Below are 17,640 nucleotides of genomic sequence, written 5' to 3'. Positions count from 1 at the left end.
ACACTGAAAAGGACTCCGTGAGCACCATTTTGAAGTTAATGGTGGTATAGCCTAGGCTCTGGTATCTATGCCCCAATGCACTGTACTTCAGTTCATCTTGGGTGTCCCTTTAAGGCTTGAGTTTATTTTTTGAGCTTTTCTCAACTGATACAACAGCTGTGAACTGAGTGTGATTGCTGCCTGATAAATATTAGCTTAGTTGGTTTAGTTTTGTGACTGCTAGCTGAGCAATTAGTTGCAGGAAGGAATGCTGCAGCAAGCATATTGCAAACATTATGCGCTTGTCACATGAATGTGACAAGAAGAGAGCAGGGTGGATCTGGGAACAAGCAGGAGTTTTTATGATATCCTAGCTGAAATTAGAAAGAATAAACGGACGCGGACAGGGCCATAAGGTGGTGAGTAGATGATCGATGGTCTGTTAGGTTAACCAGCTGGATTCTCAAGAGAGCATGAATTCAACAGAGAGCAGCAGAGAGTCTAGTGGGCAGATGACAGCAGGAAGCCTGTGGGGATAGGGGGCCTGCAGCTGACACAGGCATGGCTATTTGAAGGTCGATGGGAGAGGCACTTGTCCTGAAGTGGACGTAACTGGGATGATAATAATGATGGTGATGATAGAAATGTTTTGTCCATAGTGGCAACATTAAATGTCATGCTAGCTGTAGAAGAGATTGTCGTGTATATGTGTATTACACTGAGAAAATAGAGAAAAAAATGCACAGATGTAAGCAGGTGCTTACACCTGTGTCCCTACTTTCGCAGCTTTCCATACTTTGGTGGCAAGAAATGCAGTAGGTCATTTTGGCTTGTGCATACACTTCAAAAGCTGTTGCAGAGAATGAAGAATTTCTCTTACTGACTAAGCCAAAAAGGATAGGATGGTTGTTTTGAAGTCAGCATAGGTTTCTTTTTCGCAGCGAGTCATTAAGAGCTACATATAATCATCTCTGTGTTTGTTCCAAGAAATAGCAGTTAGTTTTTCTTGTTAAGGTACTTCCCGTAGCTTGCTGCTGTCCCTCCCAAACAAGAGCCCATTTAAAGTTATCAGTGCTATAGAAGGTACTTGCACATAACAGGTTGTGCAGTATGTGTCCAAAACAGCACTGTAAACTGCACCAGTGCATTTTACATCATGGTAATCTATGTTCTCTTATGGGCCTTGACACGCTTGACATAAGGGGGCAAAGTACACAGTAAACAAGAGCATGTCACATAAAAACAGTGAAGGAAAATGCATAGGCACAGGAGCCAGTATTCATTAAACACCGTAACAGGTGAAGTTTCTGTCAGATTTTGAAGTGCACCGTAACAAGGGGTCTGAATTTCAGGTGAACATGCAGTTTAATTAAGCTAAGAGTCGTAACATCTTGGTGTTATGCAACTTGTTGGCAAAAGTCAATCACACTTTGAACCTTTAGAATGGGGTATGTGCCAGATCCCACACTGAAACTTTGCTGGACAACTTAGTTGCGCATGTGCGGCAAGTGTGTAGTGACTCCGATTGCAGTTGGAAGTTATAATGCTTGCTTAAAGGTTACATTTTGGCTCAAGTATCAGTTATTTATGTCACGGTGTTACGTTACCTCTTGTGTGAACTTGCGGCTGCAGATAGCAGGGTAATGTTTCCACCCTTTGATTAATTTGGCGCAGACACTTCTGCTGAAGAGAAATGAGATTACAACCCTGCAAAAAGCGCAAGCGTACCTCCCAAGTGGGCTGTGCGTCTTCTCAGTTGCGGAGAACAAAATCACTGATCTCACGGAGGTAAGTCCTGGGGTGATTTTTTTTTCCTAGCTTATGTAACTCAGGGCAGGCAGCCATTTCCTACCAGTGTACCTTGCTCATGGCTTGCACACTGCTTTGCACAATGAACTAAATTATTGAAATATGCAGTAACCTTTCAAAGTGTTTGTGTTCATGTTTGTTAGTCTGTAAACTGCAAACGTTTGCACTTGCTCTGAGACTGTCGCGGTCACATCTTGTTGCGTGCAGTGCGCAGGCGAATTCATGGGGTTGTGTTCTGATGTGTTTTATTTTGTTTTGCAGTACGCGTCAGAAAGAAACTGGTGATAATCTATGGCACTACCATATCGTTTCTGTGAAGTCTGAATTCATGTTATATGGTTCAGCTGTAACTGTGAACATGGCTTCGTTGTTGGTGGAAGCAGCACTAAGCTGTGGCAGCCTGTGTAAAGTGGGAGAATTTAAGCTGTCCTTAGCAGTTGTGAAGGTAAAACTTAATTTGGCTTTTGGCCATTAGTTGGCCTTCGTTGGCACACTTTTGACACATGACTCTTTTGATGTGGGTAGACTAGATTCGCAAATACTTGTATATAAAACAGATAAGCTTAGTATTTTATTCTTCCATACTGGAGGAGTACTGAGGACTTGTTCAGCGAATAAATAAAAAATCAACAGTTGTTAACATCAGTATAAGCATAAGTGAAATTAGTTTCGTAAGTGATGTTTGACGTTGCTATAAAAACACAGATTCATTTTAATAAAACTAGAGGCAGAGAGCATAGGCCATGTGCTAAAAGCATTTAATAACTTGGTTAGTGGTGCATGCTGCTCCATTGACCAAGCTACTGCTGCATTTTTCATGCTCTCTACTTTTCTTGTTTGTTGCAAGCACATGAATGCTCACATTTTCTAGATGAGTCAAGTGCTGTTCGTGGGGATGAATGGGAACATTTTTGCACGAAAGAGGAGAGGTTATTGAAAAGACAAGGAGCGCAGTAGCTGTCACATAGTATGTGGTCACCTTAACCAATATGTTGGGTTTACGGTAGAGAGAGGAAAAGAAACAAACATAGTTGAGAGTGTAATAGAGATACTTACAGAGGAGGATTCATATCTGATGGTGGTACGTCACTCAAGAAAGGGGGCAAGTGAAGCTGAGCTACAGCTTCGAGTCAGCGCTGGTCTTTTTTGAAAAAGTCCAGAAAGCCCTGCGAAATCTCTGTGCAGTGCAGTACTGACCGCTCAGAAGAAGAATGTCTATATGTTCATCAGGATATAGTCTGAGCTGCTGAAATGAGAAAAGAGAGCAATCACTTTCTTCGAGGAATGCTGCGCATTTGCAGAGGATGCGCTAATCTATTTCAGTAGCTATACCCAGGAGCATGTGAACAAGGGTGCGCAGTTGACGGGGTAGTTGTAGATGCAGTGCTTGGCTACAAGCAGTTGACTCTAGGGCAGCAAAGGAATGAAGCATGCTTTCTTTTCTGGTGAGGGAATGAGTTGGGAGAGGTGGCGTGGCTCTCATGTTGCTACATATTTGTGGGGACATGGGGGCTTACATGATGTTCAGCTTCAGTTCAGCTTACATGGTGTTCTGTGCTGCGGCCAGGCGTGTGACTTCCAATGAAACTGGGGTAATGTGGTCCTGCGCTGCCTTACTTTCTCATATGCTCTTTTGTTTCCTGGGATAACAGGCCTCTCATGAAATGTTATTGAACTCTAAAGTTTGCATTTTTGAGGCAGGAAAATGTTTTGTGTTGTTTGTGGTGCAAAGACTGTGTGGATTCAGTTATCACTAGCAGATGAAATGTAATTATGCAACAGGACCAGTTCTCGGAAGAAGTTGATTCGCCTCTCTCTCTGTCGGTTCTACACACTGAATGGAGCAGCAGCTAGTCACACCAAGAGGCCCAGTACCATTAGCTGTATGTTCTCTGTTAACTGGTATTCCACAGCCCCGTTGACAGAACTTAAAAAAACAAAACAAAAAAAACCACTTCTATTTGTGCAAACTTACTTTGAGCCCACGAATGCTAAATATGCATCAAAACAAAATGGCTGTGCTTTGATCTGGAACTTACGGACACTTTGTTCTGCAAAATGGCTTGCTGCTTCCTCGCAGCAGGAAGTGTTAACAAAATACACTTCATGCTATCGCTGTGATTCCTCTTTTTTTTTTTTTAATTTTGGTTACAATTTTTCAGGACTGGTAAAAAATAACAGTTGTCTGTTGCTGGTATAAAGCAGGGTTAACTGAAGACCACTGTTCAATGTTCTTATCCTCTACAGGATAATTCTTGGTTCTTCTATTGTTATCGCTTCTTGCCATGTCATGATCACTTCCCAGCCATGGTGTGTGTGTGTATACATGCCCCAAGGGCAAAGCTTTCTACTTTTATGTTCTATCCTGGCAGTTATGAAGGAGCAAAACCATGACAGTCAGTCATATACCATGATATTGTTCCATAGTGCTGACAGACACTGTGAGTGTCATTTCTTATTCGATTCTTTTATTCTTTAAATGAAAGTACTAATAGAGGTTTCATTGTACATATGCGGATCACTACAGTGTCTTGCTTCCTTGCTTCCACGTTGTGCAGGTGTCCTTCCTTTCGCACCTGTCCTCCTTGGAGAGCTTCTCCATTGGCGGGAACCCCTGTGTGAACATGACCGGAGGCATCGTGTATCCTTGCAGGCTGTTTAGAAAACCAAGTGCACATAGTCTTTCCTCTTAACACTAAATATTCAGCATTTTTTTATTTGTTTGCTCTTAATTCGGGTTGCACCGCAAACAGCCAAAGATGAAGAGCGCAAATTTGAACACCTGGAACTTTAAGTATTAGAGGTAGTGAAACATTTGCCGTCTGAAGGAAAACTTTGCCATGGCAGTGTTATTCTGAAAATGCAGTGTGATTCAGAAGTTTTTTCAAAATGAGCTAAATTTAGAAACCAAATAAGGTGAAAGTATACTGTAATAAGAGGCAAGTCCACCCATCTTTCCTTTGGAAAAAACATGATGACGACAGTTGCCCTGTGACGCCTAGAAGACTTGGGTACAGATTCTATTTGAAATCAAAAAGGAGCCAGATCCTGGTGATATGTGGACCTAAAGGAACCAAATCCACTTGTGAGAGCACTCTTTGTCAGCTTGAGGCTCGTGGCTTGGACTGTTTTGAGCTTGGTTTCATTTATTGCTTCTCTAGCGCTACTTTACAATCAACTGAGTAGAATTGGAGAGATCGATGAAATATGTGAACCCAAAATGCGACAATAACAAAGGGATCATTAGCCATGCTGCTATGGAAACAAGGATGCATCTCTGCCACACTGAACTTTAAAGTGTTAGGGCGGACTGGTTTGTATCGGCTTCCTAAATTCATTATTGCTGGTGAAATGGCAGACTCAGACAGGAAACAACAATACTAGCAGTTGTCCTGTCATTTTGTGTCCTCGTGTGCATCTACAATTTCTCTACTTGTCATGAATTTGGGATGCTACAGCGAAGTAGAATGAATTCTAGATCCCATACATTCTAGCTAGCTTATTTTTCGCTGCTGTAGTGGGAACACAAGAAAAGAAAGCTGTCTCTTCAGCACTTGTGACAGCAGCCAGTTATTCACAATTACTTGCTGTTGCTGAAGCATAGCTGTTCTTTTGGTTTCAGACAGCGAATGTTCTAATTGTTTTTATGCTGAATTCACAGCATAATCATTTTTAGAATGATTGCCATAAACATAGCTTGAATTACTACTATAGAAATAAAGTTCTCAAAAGAAAACGGGGTCAATCCCAGGGTTTCACATTGAAAAAAAGGCAAATCCTAAATTTACATGTTGATATTGACCAAGTTATTTGCATAATTTTTCAGTACATGGTGTTGTAGAGTTGTTCTAACTTGCATTTAAAGCACATCATATGATAGCTTGAAAGCACTGCGATTTTTGCGGATAATAAACTTTCACATTTTTCTCAGCTCTGGTTTAGGTTAAATTTTTTAATTTCTAAAAAAATTTCCTCACTTGCCTTCACAAGCGTGGAGCCGTATGTATTGTATATAACGTAATCGCTTCACAGCAATAAACATTCACTGTCAACTATGCCCTTAAGTAAGCACTTCGTTAACTGTTACACTTACTCAAGTTATCCAAAACAATGCCATAGCTAATTACACTGGCCTTTTAGATTGTTGAATACCAGCATGTCTCTGTATTTTGTGGAGATATGACAGCTTCGTGATGAATAGTCTCATGTAAAAAGACATGCTTCTGGTGTTCATCTGAGTAAAGTTCTCTGTTATGTTGATAAAGCACACTGATTGACGTTTTTTATCACCTGCATCATCTAGTGGTATACATAACTGTGTTAGCGAAGTTTCAGCACCTGCACAATGAATATTGCTCAGTGCATGGTGATTATGTTTGCCAGCTGTTTTCTGTTTGAAATTTCCAGTGTGCCCCATACACTGGTGAGTGGAAAGTAGTTGGCCAGGGTACCTTGGTCTGTTTGTTTAGTGATTTCTTAAGGTCCACGTGGTAATAATGCTAGTTCACTTTAAAGTGGAACAGCTGTATTGAAAAGGCTTATTCCTTGGGAAATCAGGGATACAAAAACACTTAAATTCTTGTTATTCTTTATAGAGTGCTGCAGAACATTGTGGTCTGCTTTTGAGAGAGATGGTCTCTGATCTCTGCAAAACATCTGAATTATATGAGCTTAATGTTTGCATACTTGGTTCTCTGCCAACAGGAGAAGTGAACCTTGCGTATTTGGGCACGTATGTGTGAGTCTTTCACAGCTATTAGAGAATACTTTATTATTTCGAGGTTTTCTTGCTCGCTCAAACAAAGCCCCCTTTTTGCTTGCATGTTTTCACCTGTTGTTGAGAAAAATCTGGCACCTTGCTTACACCTGGGCTAAAATATCTGGTGACAGTCGCCATACACTATAACTTGTGCTGTACTCGTCTTGGTGACAGCTCTTTTTTGTCTTTTGTTCATTGTGATAAATACCAACTTGCAGTTTATAAGGTCATGCATTGTGAGGTGCTACATGATGCATAGGCCCCATGCAGTGTCTTATATACTTTGAGCCAGGCAGTAATAAATTTGTTATAAAATGTTTCCATGAAAACCGAATAAAGGTTTCAATATGCTCAATTCTTTTTCTTCCGACGTTTTAATATAAAAGCTTATGCCTATGTTGTATATAGGAGTTGGTCTTTTCGGTTTTTATTTTTTGTAAATTTGGCGGGCTGTTTTCAGTTTTTATTTCAGGACGCTACTTTTGGTTTCTTTCGGTGAATCTTATCTTCAGTGAATGAAATAATGACTTTATTTGGTGACTTAATGTGGCAGTTCTCTGTGGTCATTTTTGTCATCCTGAACAATTTATGTACCAGTAATTAACGGGCAGATGGTAATACTTGGAGCTGTGCATGTAGAAAAAGCTGCTACCATCATTAAACCGTTAACTCAAGTTATGTGAGATAGTCAGCAAAGAAAAATGGAAGTGGAAGTTAGCTTCTAAGAACTAGGTTGACATGTTATCATTGGGCTATCATGCAGCATTGAGTGCGAGGGTGGAGCATCAAGTGGTCTTTGTGTTGATGGCAGCGATGGAACTGCCGCTGAATTGCCGCGATAGCCAAAACATACCTTTTCGCGACGCCCCTTCACGGTTCTGTGTCAATATCCTACATGCATTTGATTAACCAAATTAACCAACAACTGCTCTATGCAACAGTACTTAGCTAGATGGCCAGGAGATGATGCTTCCCGGTCTGCGGAGGCATGAAAGCTAGCGGAGCAGTAGCTCAAATTGCACAACTGCACTGCTTATTTTAAAATACCATTGTTGCACCATGCCCCTGGCTTCCCTACTTAGTTCATTTTTGATTTTAAGTGAGCTTAATGCATTCAGCAGCCAGCTGGCTATGTCTTGCAAGTCAAAAAATATTGACCTTTTTCGGTTAGAACCGAATTTCAGAAAGTGAATTAGGTGTACTTTTATCAATTTTTTACCGAAAAGTCCAACCCCTAGTGGTATGTAATAGCTAGCTTTAGTAGCAACATATGTCTTCTGTTTTCCCCGTTATACTCACCCTTAAACGTTCACACTAGACCTTTCATTATGAACCAGCTAAAATTACACTAGCTTTCAAATTTCGTTGGTGCTATATAGCATGTTTTTCAAAATAATAGGGCAGGTCCCATTACTAAAGCTGGTGTTAAAGCGAGGAAGACCAAGCGAAAAATGCAATTGCTGTGTGACAGTAATGAGTCGACATTGTGGGCAAAAGTTTCATGTTGAACTGAATTGAAATCCCAGGAAGAGGACAGTTCTCATTTCTTTTAGCAGTTGTAGCAGAATGCATTAACTTTGTTCTTTCGAACACAGAAACAAAAGAAAAAAATTATGACGAGTAACTTGCGTATACTGTTCTTATGATGCTTTTAAAAAAATTTCATGCTTTTGCTTCATTTAGAAATTAAGTGGTGTGCTGATGATTAAAAATTTTTCTATGCCTCCTGATGTAAGTTCAGACGCGTTGGCATTGTTGCTATGTTTTTAACCTGGAACATGAAGAAGCAGGCAGCTGCTTTAGTAACAAAATAGACATTTTAGCTTCATGAGGGTTTGTTTGCCAATGGTTTTGCGTTGCTAAGTGGAAACCTATCTGTGGCATGTGTTGTTGTAGTGTGTGCACCACACCATAAACATTCGCCATTTTTAATGTGACAGCATTAAAAGCCTCACTGGAGAAAAAAAACCAGGTAGCACTTGGCATCGTCTGCCATAAAATTAGCTTATTGGTCGACAGGGTGTGTGACGTCATGAGACCACGTGGCATTGCTGATTTGGCAGGTACGCTTGTCATATGACATGCCTGAGCATGGTGGCAAGCTTTACGTCAGTTGGCAGGTGTACTTGGCTATGTGAAGACGTGTCTAGACAGCTTCACGTATCAGGTTGGAATGTAGCCAGAATCAGCACCACATATGTCTACCATAGTGGAGTATCCCCGCAAGGAGAGAAGGCAGCCATGGAAGTACGTCGCTGAAGATGAACTATCGGCAGCTACACAGGCTCAGTGCATGTGGTGAGCAGCAATGGTGGAGGAGGGGAAGCAGGTCGTGCGGACTTCAGACTTTAATGCTATTGCATTCTCAGTGTGTAATGTAATTAGAGGATGGTTACTGTGGAAGGAGGAAGGTATGGTGAGTGCAAGAAGGTGCAAGAAATCAATGGTTGCCACGGAAACCACCCAGAGGGTAGTTACTTTGGAAAGACGAGGAGAGTTACCATGGAAGGAGGCTTTATGTCGAGATCATAGCAAGGCGTAGCCGGAGAGTGGGTTACTCTGTGGAAGGAGAGTGTGAGGAGAGTGTAGAAAGGCATAACCGGAGGGTGCTTGCCTTGGGAACTGTCCAGAAGGTAGTTACCGCAGAAGGGGGACAGTGCGGCGAGAGCGAAGGAATCTCCACCTGGAGGATGGTTGCCTCGGGAGGGGAAGGGAATGGCGAGAGCACAAAAAGGCACAACCGGTTGGTGGTTTTCACAGAAACAACCCAAAGAGTAGTTACCCTGGAAGGACAACGAGGGTTAGTGTAGAAGGAGGAGGGTACGGCGAGAGACTGTGGGAAGGTGTAACCAAAGGGTGGTTACCATGGTAACCCTCCAGGAGGTGTTACCATGGAAGGAGGAGGATGTGACAAGAGCGGAGAAATCCCCAAACCGAGGATGACTACCATGGAAAGAGAAGTGTACGGTGAAAGGAGGAGGATATGGTGAGAGCGTAGGAGTGCGTACCATGGTAATCATTTGGAACGTGGTTACTGGGAAAGGAGGAGGGAGGGTATGGCGAGAGCAGAGGAATGTAGCACGGTCAATCTGCAGCAGCTGCTGCGACACGTGCCGCCTGAGGAGAGGATCATTGGCGGCGCTGCGCTTCTAGAGCAACGGACAGGAGAGGTGACCTAGGCGAAAAACTGCTATGTGTGGAAAACCAAAAGAGCCCCCTAGAACTATACAGATGTGAGGTCACTCTCATATTTTCTACCACCACATATCTTAAAGTATAAATACCTTAACAGCTGTCGCTGGATCTCACATTGACTGGTGCTAACCGTCCTGTCAATTTTTTTTTTACCTGACTTAGGTCATGCAGCCTGCAGTGTTTGCCCTGTGAGGTAGCATGGCTAGACGGCAATTCTAACAGACACTAATGTGCTGCAATAATGAAATCAGAAGGTGGAGCACTAAGCAGAATTGCACAGAATGCTACTCTTGGTGTGGCTGGTGCAGAGGGATGTGGTAGAGCAAATATTCTGTGCACTGACATACATTTCATGTTTTTTCCTTTAATACCTCAGTTATTTGATGGGCTTTTTAGCATGTTGTGAGTGATGTTGCTTGGAAGTGCGTCCTGAAGCATTTAACTCTTTTTCTTTCAGGAAGTTTATAATAGTTTTCGATCAAAATGGTACTGAATTTTTTTTTCCTTGCATAATGTGGTTTTCTTGAGGATATATCAACATGAACTGAATCTCATTTTCCTGTCATTGGTGTTGTGTGGCTGAGCACATTTGTGGAGTGGTTCAAACTGTTGCTATTCCTACTTTGGAGCTGAACCAGAATTGAATTTCTTGCTTTTTGAACTTGAACTGAAACAAAATAGTTTTGCTTTGACATTGCGGGCAGAAAGCTTTCTTGAAGATGTACCAAACCGCTTGCCCACGCCCCGCAAATATAGCAAATATATCTTTTCTTCTTTTTCAGTAATTTTTAGTCTGGCCACACTGCTCAAAGACTTTGATAAAAGTTTTTGCCAATGATCAATCATCTGGCAATGATCTGCGAAGGATGGGAGAAATAGGTTATATCCCTTAATCATTTCACACAGTGGATTCGATTACAGGCCTTATGTCATCAATTGGTGCCTCGGCCTCCGAGTGCTGGACGACTTCGTTGTTACACAGAGGGAAAGGTGAGCAGTGTCCTCGCATCACTCCGCAGGTTTTTTTCTGTGTCATGCATTTATGCTTTTGTGCTCTCTCCTGCATCTTAGGCATTTTGCATGCTAGCTGCAAATGAGAGCCTTAAAAGTTTCAGACTGCAAGAAAACTGTGCTTGAAGTTTTTGGACTGCAAATTTGCACAAATCGTGAGCAAAACTTGCTCGCTTCATAGGTGCGATTGGTCTGTGTCACATTTATGAGAACCTTGTACATAATGTGTCAAGTGTTTACAAATGCATAATATGGGTTTCATTCATGCGACTTTTACAGACAAGAAAAGGTCAGGGCAAGGAGACATACAGCACTGTAACGATTGTGTGGCGTAGTCAATCAGATTATCCACCAATGCAACCAACAGGTCACTTTCAAACTATTGCTTGTTTACAGGAACTTGCGATGGTGCTTTCAGAAGCTGGAATTGGTTCATGTACTATAATTCTCTCTCAGACTTCTTCCGTAGTAGTAGGTATTAGGTTTAGCTGAATATGCCTCACACATCTTTCTAATTTGCTTAGTCAAAGGGCCACATTGTGCTCAAAAACTTGTTACTGTGGTAGCAACTCACTAGTATGGTGACAGTTCAGCTTCTAGGGAGCACTGCTATGAAAAACACTGCCAGTGATAAGTGCGACAGTATGTGCACTTTTGGTAGTAGCTAGATTTATTTGCTAAAAGTGAATCGATTGGTGACACATGTTTAGCAAGGTTGTGCCACACATTGACTGTTGCTGGCACTGGGTCAATTGGGCTACAAGTGTAATGCACCTTTTGTCATTTTTAGCTTGCATATGCATTTTTGTACTGTTATTTATCCAGAGCAGCCATTTGTCTTCATGAGCACACACATAGTGACTCTGGTGGAGGGCAGCGAGCGGTTATGGTGCTCGGCTGCTGACCCGAAAGACGCGGGTTCGATCCCGGCCGCGGCGGCTGGAATTTCTTTGGAGGAGAAATTCTGGAGGCCCGTGTACTGTGCGATGTCAGTGCACGTTAAAGAACCCCAGGTGGTCGAAATTTCCGGAGCCCTCCACTACGGCGTCTCTCATAGCCTTAGTCGCTTTGGGATGTTAAACCCCATAAACTAAACTAAACTAAACCATTTGTCTTCCACAAGTGGTTTTACTGCCGCATAACGTGGCCAGTTTTCTGCAAATGCTTGGGTACGCCTGATGAGCACACACATAGCGACTATGGTGGAGGGCAGCGAGTGGATACACTGCCTTGTGGTAAAGACACTAAGCATGATTTTGTTAAGTTTTACTGCCATAATTTAATTTTGGAATAATGGCTTACTTGTAATGGCTATCACGTTGGAATAAACTATTGCAGTGCTTTAGTTTGACGAACTTCATTTTTAAAGTGATGAGATTTTTACAGAAATGACCTAGAAGCACGCAGCTGCCCTTATCCTGCGCTGTTAACCACCTAGAAGGTATCTAATCACAAGCATTTAGTAGATCTTCATTATTTTTGAAATGAAAGCTTTCCAAGGTGGTGTACCTAACTGCTCTATATAGCAGCTACAAGTTTCTTTATGTTTATGCTATTGTAGTGAAATTTAGAATATAGTGTAATGGCAAGAAGCTAAACAATCCCTGAAATTTTTGTCAAAATTGGTGGAGCAGTTCTAAAGTTGACTCTTCCTCCTTTAAGTGATTGGACTCTCTGCACATAGTCTTGTATCTCTCTTGACTTTCTGAGAAGAGTTTCATATTTTTTCAGAACGTTACTTCAACAAAACATTGAGTGCATACAAATTTCTGGCAATGTCCCAGGTAGCACCGAAACATTGCGATAATGTTACATTTTTGTTACGCTCAAATGTTATTTCAATGTCCTTAATGTCCTTTTTTTCTAATGTTTTTGTAATGTTACATATAAATGTTCGTTTTCTAATGTTTTTGTAATGTTACATATAAATGTTCGAATAACTTTCCCCAAACATTCATGAAACACATAAACAACATAAAAAGAACTTTCTCGAAAATGGTGAAGCAGCCCCGCACAAGCATGCAGGCCTACCAGTGGTGACGGCACACAGCTTACAACACTTTGCAAGAACCAACAACAATAGCGACACACTACAGCCCAGCAACTCGCATTCACTCACCTCCAAACGGATATCACGCCGCCAAGCTTATATACTTGCTACTGCGGAATGTCCCATGAGTGACAGTGGGGAATGGGTAATAACTAAAGTTTTGTGACAAAATAATGGGGCTCGTCATGTAATCTATGGCAAGTACTATTTAAGAGATGTAGTTACAAGGTACTGTTAGTTGAAAAACATCTTTACTCTAAGAACAGTGAGAAAATGTGTGGAAATCCATGCTCGAAATATATTTGCAATGTTGTTTTATAGTTGCGACTCTAACATTATAATAAAATTTAGAAGATTATATTAAAAAAACGTTTGTTTAGAATGTGAAAGTAACATTTCCTATGTAACTTATAACGTTATATGTTCATTTTTAATGTTAATGTAAAGTTACTATGCAACATGTAACATTACTCCAACTTACATAACATTTTTATAACACTATTCTAATGTTCGGTGCTACCTGGGGTGCTCAGTTTTGTTCTGTCTAATAATTTGCTCATGGAGGAATGGAAGCCGTGAGCTAAAGATGACGGATTCCAGAACTGTGGGGTAAACTGACGAGCACATGAAAGCAGCACACTTGCGGGAGCTGCTCCGCTGCATTTTTAGCCTGCAGTCCACTACAAGCTAGTTCTGAGGCATAGTGTATGACCTGATTTGGCAGGCAGCAATTATGTTGAGACAACCTTGATTTGCTTAAACAGGATGCTTTGACTGGTGTAGAAACGTTTGCATCCATTTGAAAAATGGTCTTTGAACTACAGGCTGCTAATTTTGTCATGCTCATTTGCTGCCTAATGTAAGATACTTGGGCTCTTTGAAGTGCTTTATCTCAGCTTCACCACTCAACAAGGTAACTAAAGTAAACATGTGTAAGTTGCATACGGTTAGCGTGTACTGTATTAAAATTATGTTGAGACAACCTTTATTTGTTTAAACAGGGTGCTTTGACCGGTGTAGAAACGTTTGCATCCATTTGAAAAATGGTCTTTGAACTACAGGCTGCTAATTTTGTCATGCTCATTTGCTGCCTAATGTAAGATACTTGGGCTCTTTGAAGTACTTTATCTCAGCTTCACCACTCAACAAGGTAACTAAGGTAAACATGTGTAAGTTGCATATGGTTAGCGTGTACTGTATTAAAATTATGTTGAAACAACCTTTATTTGTTTAAACAGGGTGCTTTGACCGGTGTAGAAACGTTTGCATCCATTTGAAAAATGGTCTTTGAACTACAGGCTGCTAATTTTGTCATGCTCATTTGCTGCCTAATGTAAGATACTTGGGCTCTTTGAAGTACTTTATCTCAGCTTCACCACTCAACAAGGTAACTAAGGTAAACATGTGTAAGTTGCATATGGTTAGCGTGTACTGTATTAAAAACTTGCACTGTATGATTTTTCAGTATTGCATATGCTAAGACCAGAAAAAGAAACAAGGAACAAAAATGGGAGAATGCTGAGTTTCTTGTTGTTCTTTCATGGTGTCGGAAAATTTATGCAGTATCTGATTATCTGTTATCTTTTCAGCGTTCAGTGGGTAAAAGGACATTTCATTCCGAGACAAGCTGTGTAAAACGTGTACACTGATTTTTCACTCTCTCTGAAACCTTTTTGAGAAAAGCACGAAATATAAAAGTTGAATGTGTAGTGGCATCTTAAAAAACATTACATGTGAACATGAGCACAAAACTATGAAATGGCATCAGCATATTTTTTTGCTCTTTTTTGCACTTCAAAGATTGTGACTTGCCCCTTGAGCTTAAGCTTAACATTTATGCCTCACAAAGTGATTCACTGAAGATTGCACTCTTGATCTTGGGAACATAAAAGATGGATAGCTGAAGTACTGCCCTTACCACCTCAAGGTGTAGTCTGACGTGATTTGAAGGCAGTTATTTTTGTCAAAAGGCTGAACGAGGTAAATGAGCTTAGCTAGCCACTTCGTTCATTTCTCCTGCACCATCATTTTTATTGAAAAATAAGTGATTACCTATCTCACCAGAAAAAATTTATTGGCCCTGTTCAGTTGAAACAGCAGTGATAACCTTCAAGTAACATATTTTACACATACCAGCAAACAGAGAACCTTGAGGCAGTAAGAGCGTGCAGTGTGTGTTTTGTACATACTAGCACACTGCTGCAGTGCTGAAATTTCCAGTATATGGAATTTCCATCTTTCCCCTGCACAAACTATGAAAGAAATTTTCATCTATGCCTTTAATCGTTCATAAAGCTTCGTGTCGCTCGCTAAAGTGGATCAGAGCTCCGCGCTGTGGATCCAGTCGGCAAAACTTTCAAGTTGTGTGCGCGTGACTGGTGCAGCCTGAAGGCCGAGTGGCTGTACAGCCAAGGCAAGGGCCGCTGCTTCCACCTGGGTGACCACCTGGCTCTGGTCGAGTACCTCTCACAAGTGTGCCCGCTCACGGGGGCCGACCAGGCAAGTCCTGCCCTGCTGCCTCTTTCTTTCTCACTTCAGCCAGCTTTCCTCAAATTTAGTTGGTGCATCATACCCATTGTGTTGTCATTCAATGTCAGCAGTGAAGCATTCCAGTGGGATTTCAAAAGGAATGTAGTACAAGACTCACAAGCAGTGCAGAATGATTCCCCCTTTGATCTGTTCTCTCGAGGTGTACCCACTGCTTGCATGCTCCAAGAGAAGTCATTGCACTTGAACACCTGGATATTCTGAACCTGCCATGAAACTGCACTGTCACATGCTGGTGATGATACGCAGACACATCAAATCGCCACAAGTTGTAAAAGTAAACTGTCTGTGATGTGAACTTGCGTCCGCAAGAAGAAAGATAAGCAACTCAGTGGTGGCAAAAGTAGTATGTGAGGTTGGCATTCTTTGATCAAATGCTGCAACTTACTGCCTTACTGAATTACAACCTGCTTGTTTCCACAGGGTGTCATCCTACATCCGCTTTAGCCAGCAGTTATCATGAGAGTTGTAGAAGTTGATACATGGAACTGCCTCAAAAGCATAAGCTTATACTGTCTGCACTGCCTGCAATATGATAACTTTAGATGACTGCGGTGAGTGGAATACGAGATGAACTCAATACGCGCGAAAAATATTTGTAGTGGCTGGGATACTGGTTTAGGAATGTAGCAGGGGATGTTAGAGTGACAAGCTGCTTAGTATTTAACACATAGGGTCGGACAGCGCACATCTTGTACCCATATGCATTATTACCACTTGCTGTGCAATGCCATACACTATACAGTGCTGCAGTACCACTGCAGTGGTACTGCAGCACTGTATACTGTTTAGGACTGCACAGCAAGTGGTAATGCATAAAGGTGCAAGATGTGTGGTGTCCGAGTGGTACCACTATGCTGTACCACTTGCAATATGCAGTACCACTTGTGGTACGGGGAATGTTGCAATTCCTGCAGCAACATTCATGGCATCTGATCACACGACCCAGAAAAGAACATGAAACTCAGACTCACCTTCCTAACTTGGAAGTCTTTGCATCTCTAATCAAAACTGGACAGCTTTAACTTTTCACTGTGGGCTTCAATAAAATTCAAATCACACAGTTTTATCAGATATGTCTGACAAGCAAGTCATAAACATTAGAGTTGTCTCTGTTGTATTCGAATCAAATATAGTTTAATTTCTTTTTGCATTGAGTAGTAGATTTCGGCGATGATAATCACTCACCCAAGAATTTCGTGTAGTCTGATCAATATTGTGAGATTTTTTTTCAATATAGTTCCTTTGAAGATGAAGTAAGTAAGAAGCTAAGCTCCAAAAGGCTGTGAACAGCTTACTTTGGTGTGGGGGCCATTCCCTGTGTTGTGGGCTGATTACTGCCAAACAACCTATCATCGAAAATGATGCAATATTTTGTTCTTGTCTCATGAAATATGTTTGGGTCAAGATGCACATACTTTGCAGATCTTTCCTGGAATTTTGTTATAGCATTAACTAATGGCTTGTAACACTATAATTGTATCATTGAAGCTACTGCCTTGCTATAGCTGTACCTATAAGCAGGTTCTTGCTAAAGATTTTGAATGTGTGTCCTGTAGCCACCTGCTGAAAGGCAGTCTTCATTTGGCACTCACAAAAATCTAATTTCATGGCTTCAGCATTGTGGGATAGTCTGCAAGCTAAAAACCGTCATTTATCTCTCATGATGTGTAATCTCCAGTATCTTAGAAAGGGCAGGGCAATCTGTCATCCTTGTTGCCCTTCATAAAAGGGACTCATGAACTAACATGAAGATGAAACTGATGATGTTTACCAATGGCTGAAGATTTTGCAATGATAGAGGATACAACTAACCAGCAGCATGACCTAAACATCATTGTAAACTGGTGTGAGAAATGGCGCATACTTCTTAACCGTACTTGGCGCATATCTGTGTTGTCACACAGAGCCTCGTTTTGTGACATGTATGCAATTAATTCCATTTCCATACTAATGCACACATGAATCTAGGGCATGGGGACAGTTTTCTCCAATACTTTGTGTGCACTAGGTTACCCAAAGTGGAATCTAAGAACTGCATCTCCTGACATCCTTGATTATTTAATATTTTTAGGCATTTAACTAGAGCAGGGGTTCTCAAACTTTTTTGCTTGGAGGAACCCCAAAAGCCTTCAATAAGTTCCAGGGAACCCCCCCCCCCCCCCCCCCGCTTTCACTTACCAGCAATGTTGTCGAGTGCATTTTTGCAAAGAGAGAGTTGCAAAAGTTAAATGTTTATTGCACAGATTAATACAAATACTAATGTGATGGGTGGTACTGCTTCCCTTTT

The 17,640-nt window shown here is 41.4% G+C and overlaps 1 protein-coding gene across 1 annotated transcript in view; it reads left to right on the top strand.

Annotated features, from left to right (window-relative positions):
• Cep97 (centrosomal protein 97kDa) overlaps positions 1 to 17,640 on the top strand; it is a 154,115-nt gene that overhangs the window by 5,279 nt on the left and 131,196 nt on the right. Inside the window, exons 5-8 of the mRNA XM_089567587.1 lie at positions 1,654 to 1,767; positions 4,347 to 4,429; positions 10,649 to 10,732; positions 15,188 to 15,302. Coding sequence (XP_089423713.1) covers positions 1,654 to 1,767; positions 4,347 to 4,429; positions 10,649 to 10,732; positions 15,188 to 15,302 — 396 coding nt within the window. The remainder of the gene's footprint in view (positions 1 to 1,653; positions 1,768 to 4,346; positions 4,430 to 10,648; positions 10,733 to 15,187; positions 15,303 to 17,640) is intronic.

Source organism: Amblyomma mixtum, chromosome 2, assembly GCF_055824585.1.
Source record: "Amblyomma mixtum isolate Tamu chromosome 2, ASM5582458v1, whole genome shotgun sequence".
Classification (NCBI taxonomy): domain Eukaryota; kingdom Metazoa; phylum Arthropoda; class Arachnida; order Ixodida; family Ixodidae; genus Amblyomma; species Amblyomma mixtum.
Note: the sequence above shows the minus strand (reverse complement) of the source record. Positions and strands in the feature narration are given on the sequence as shown.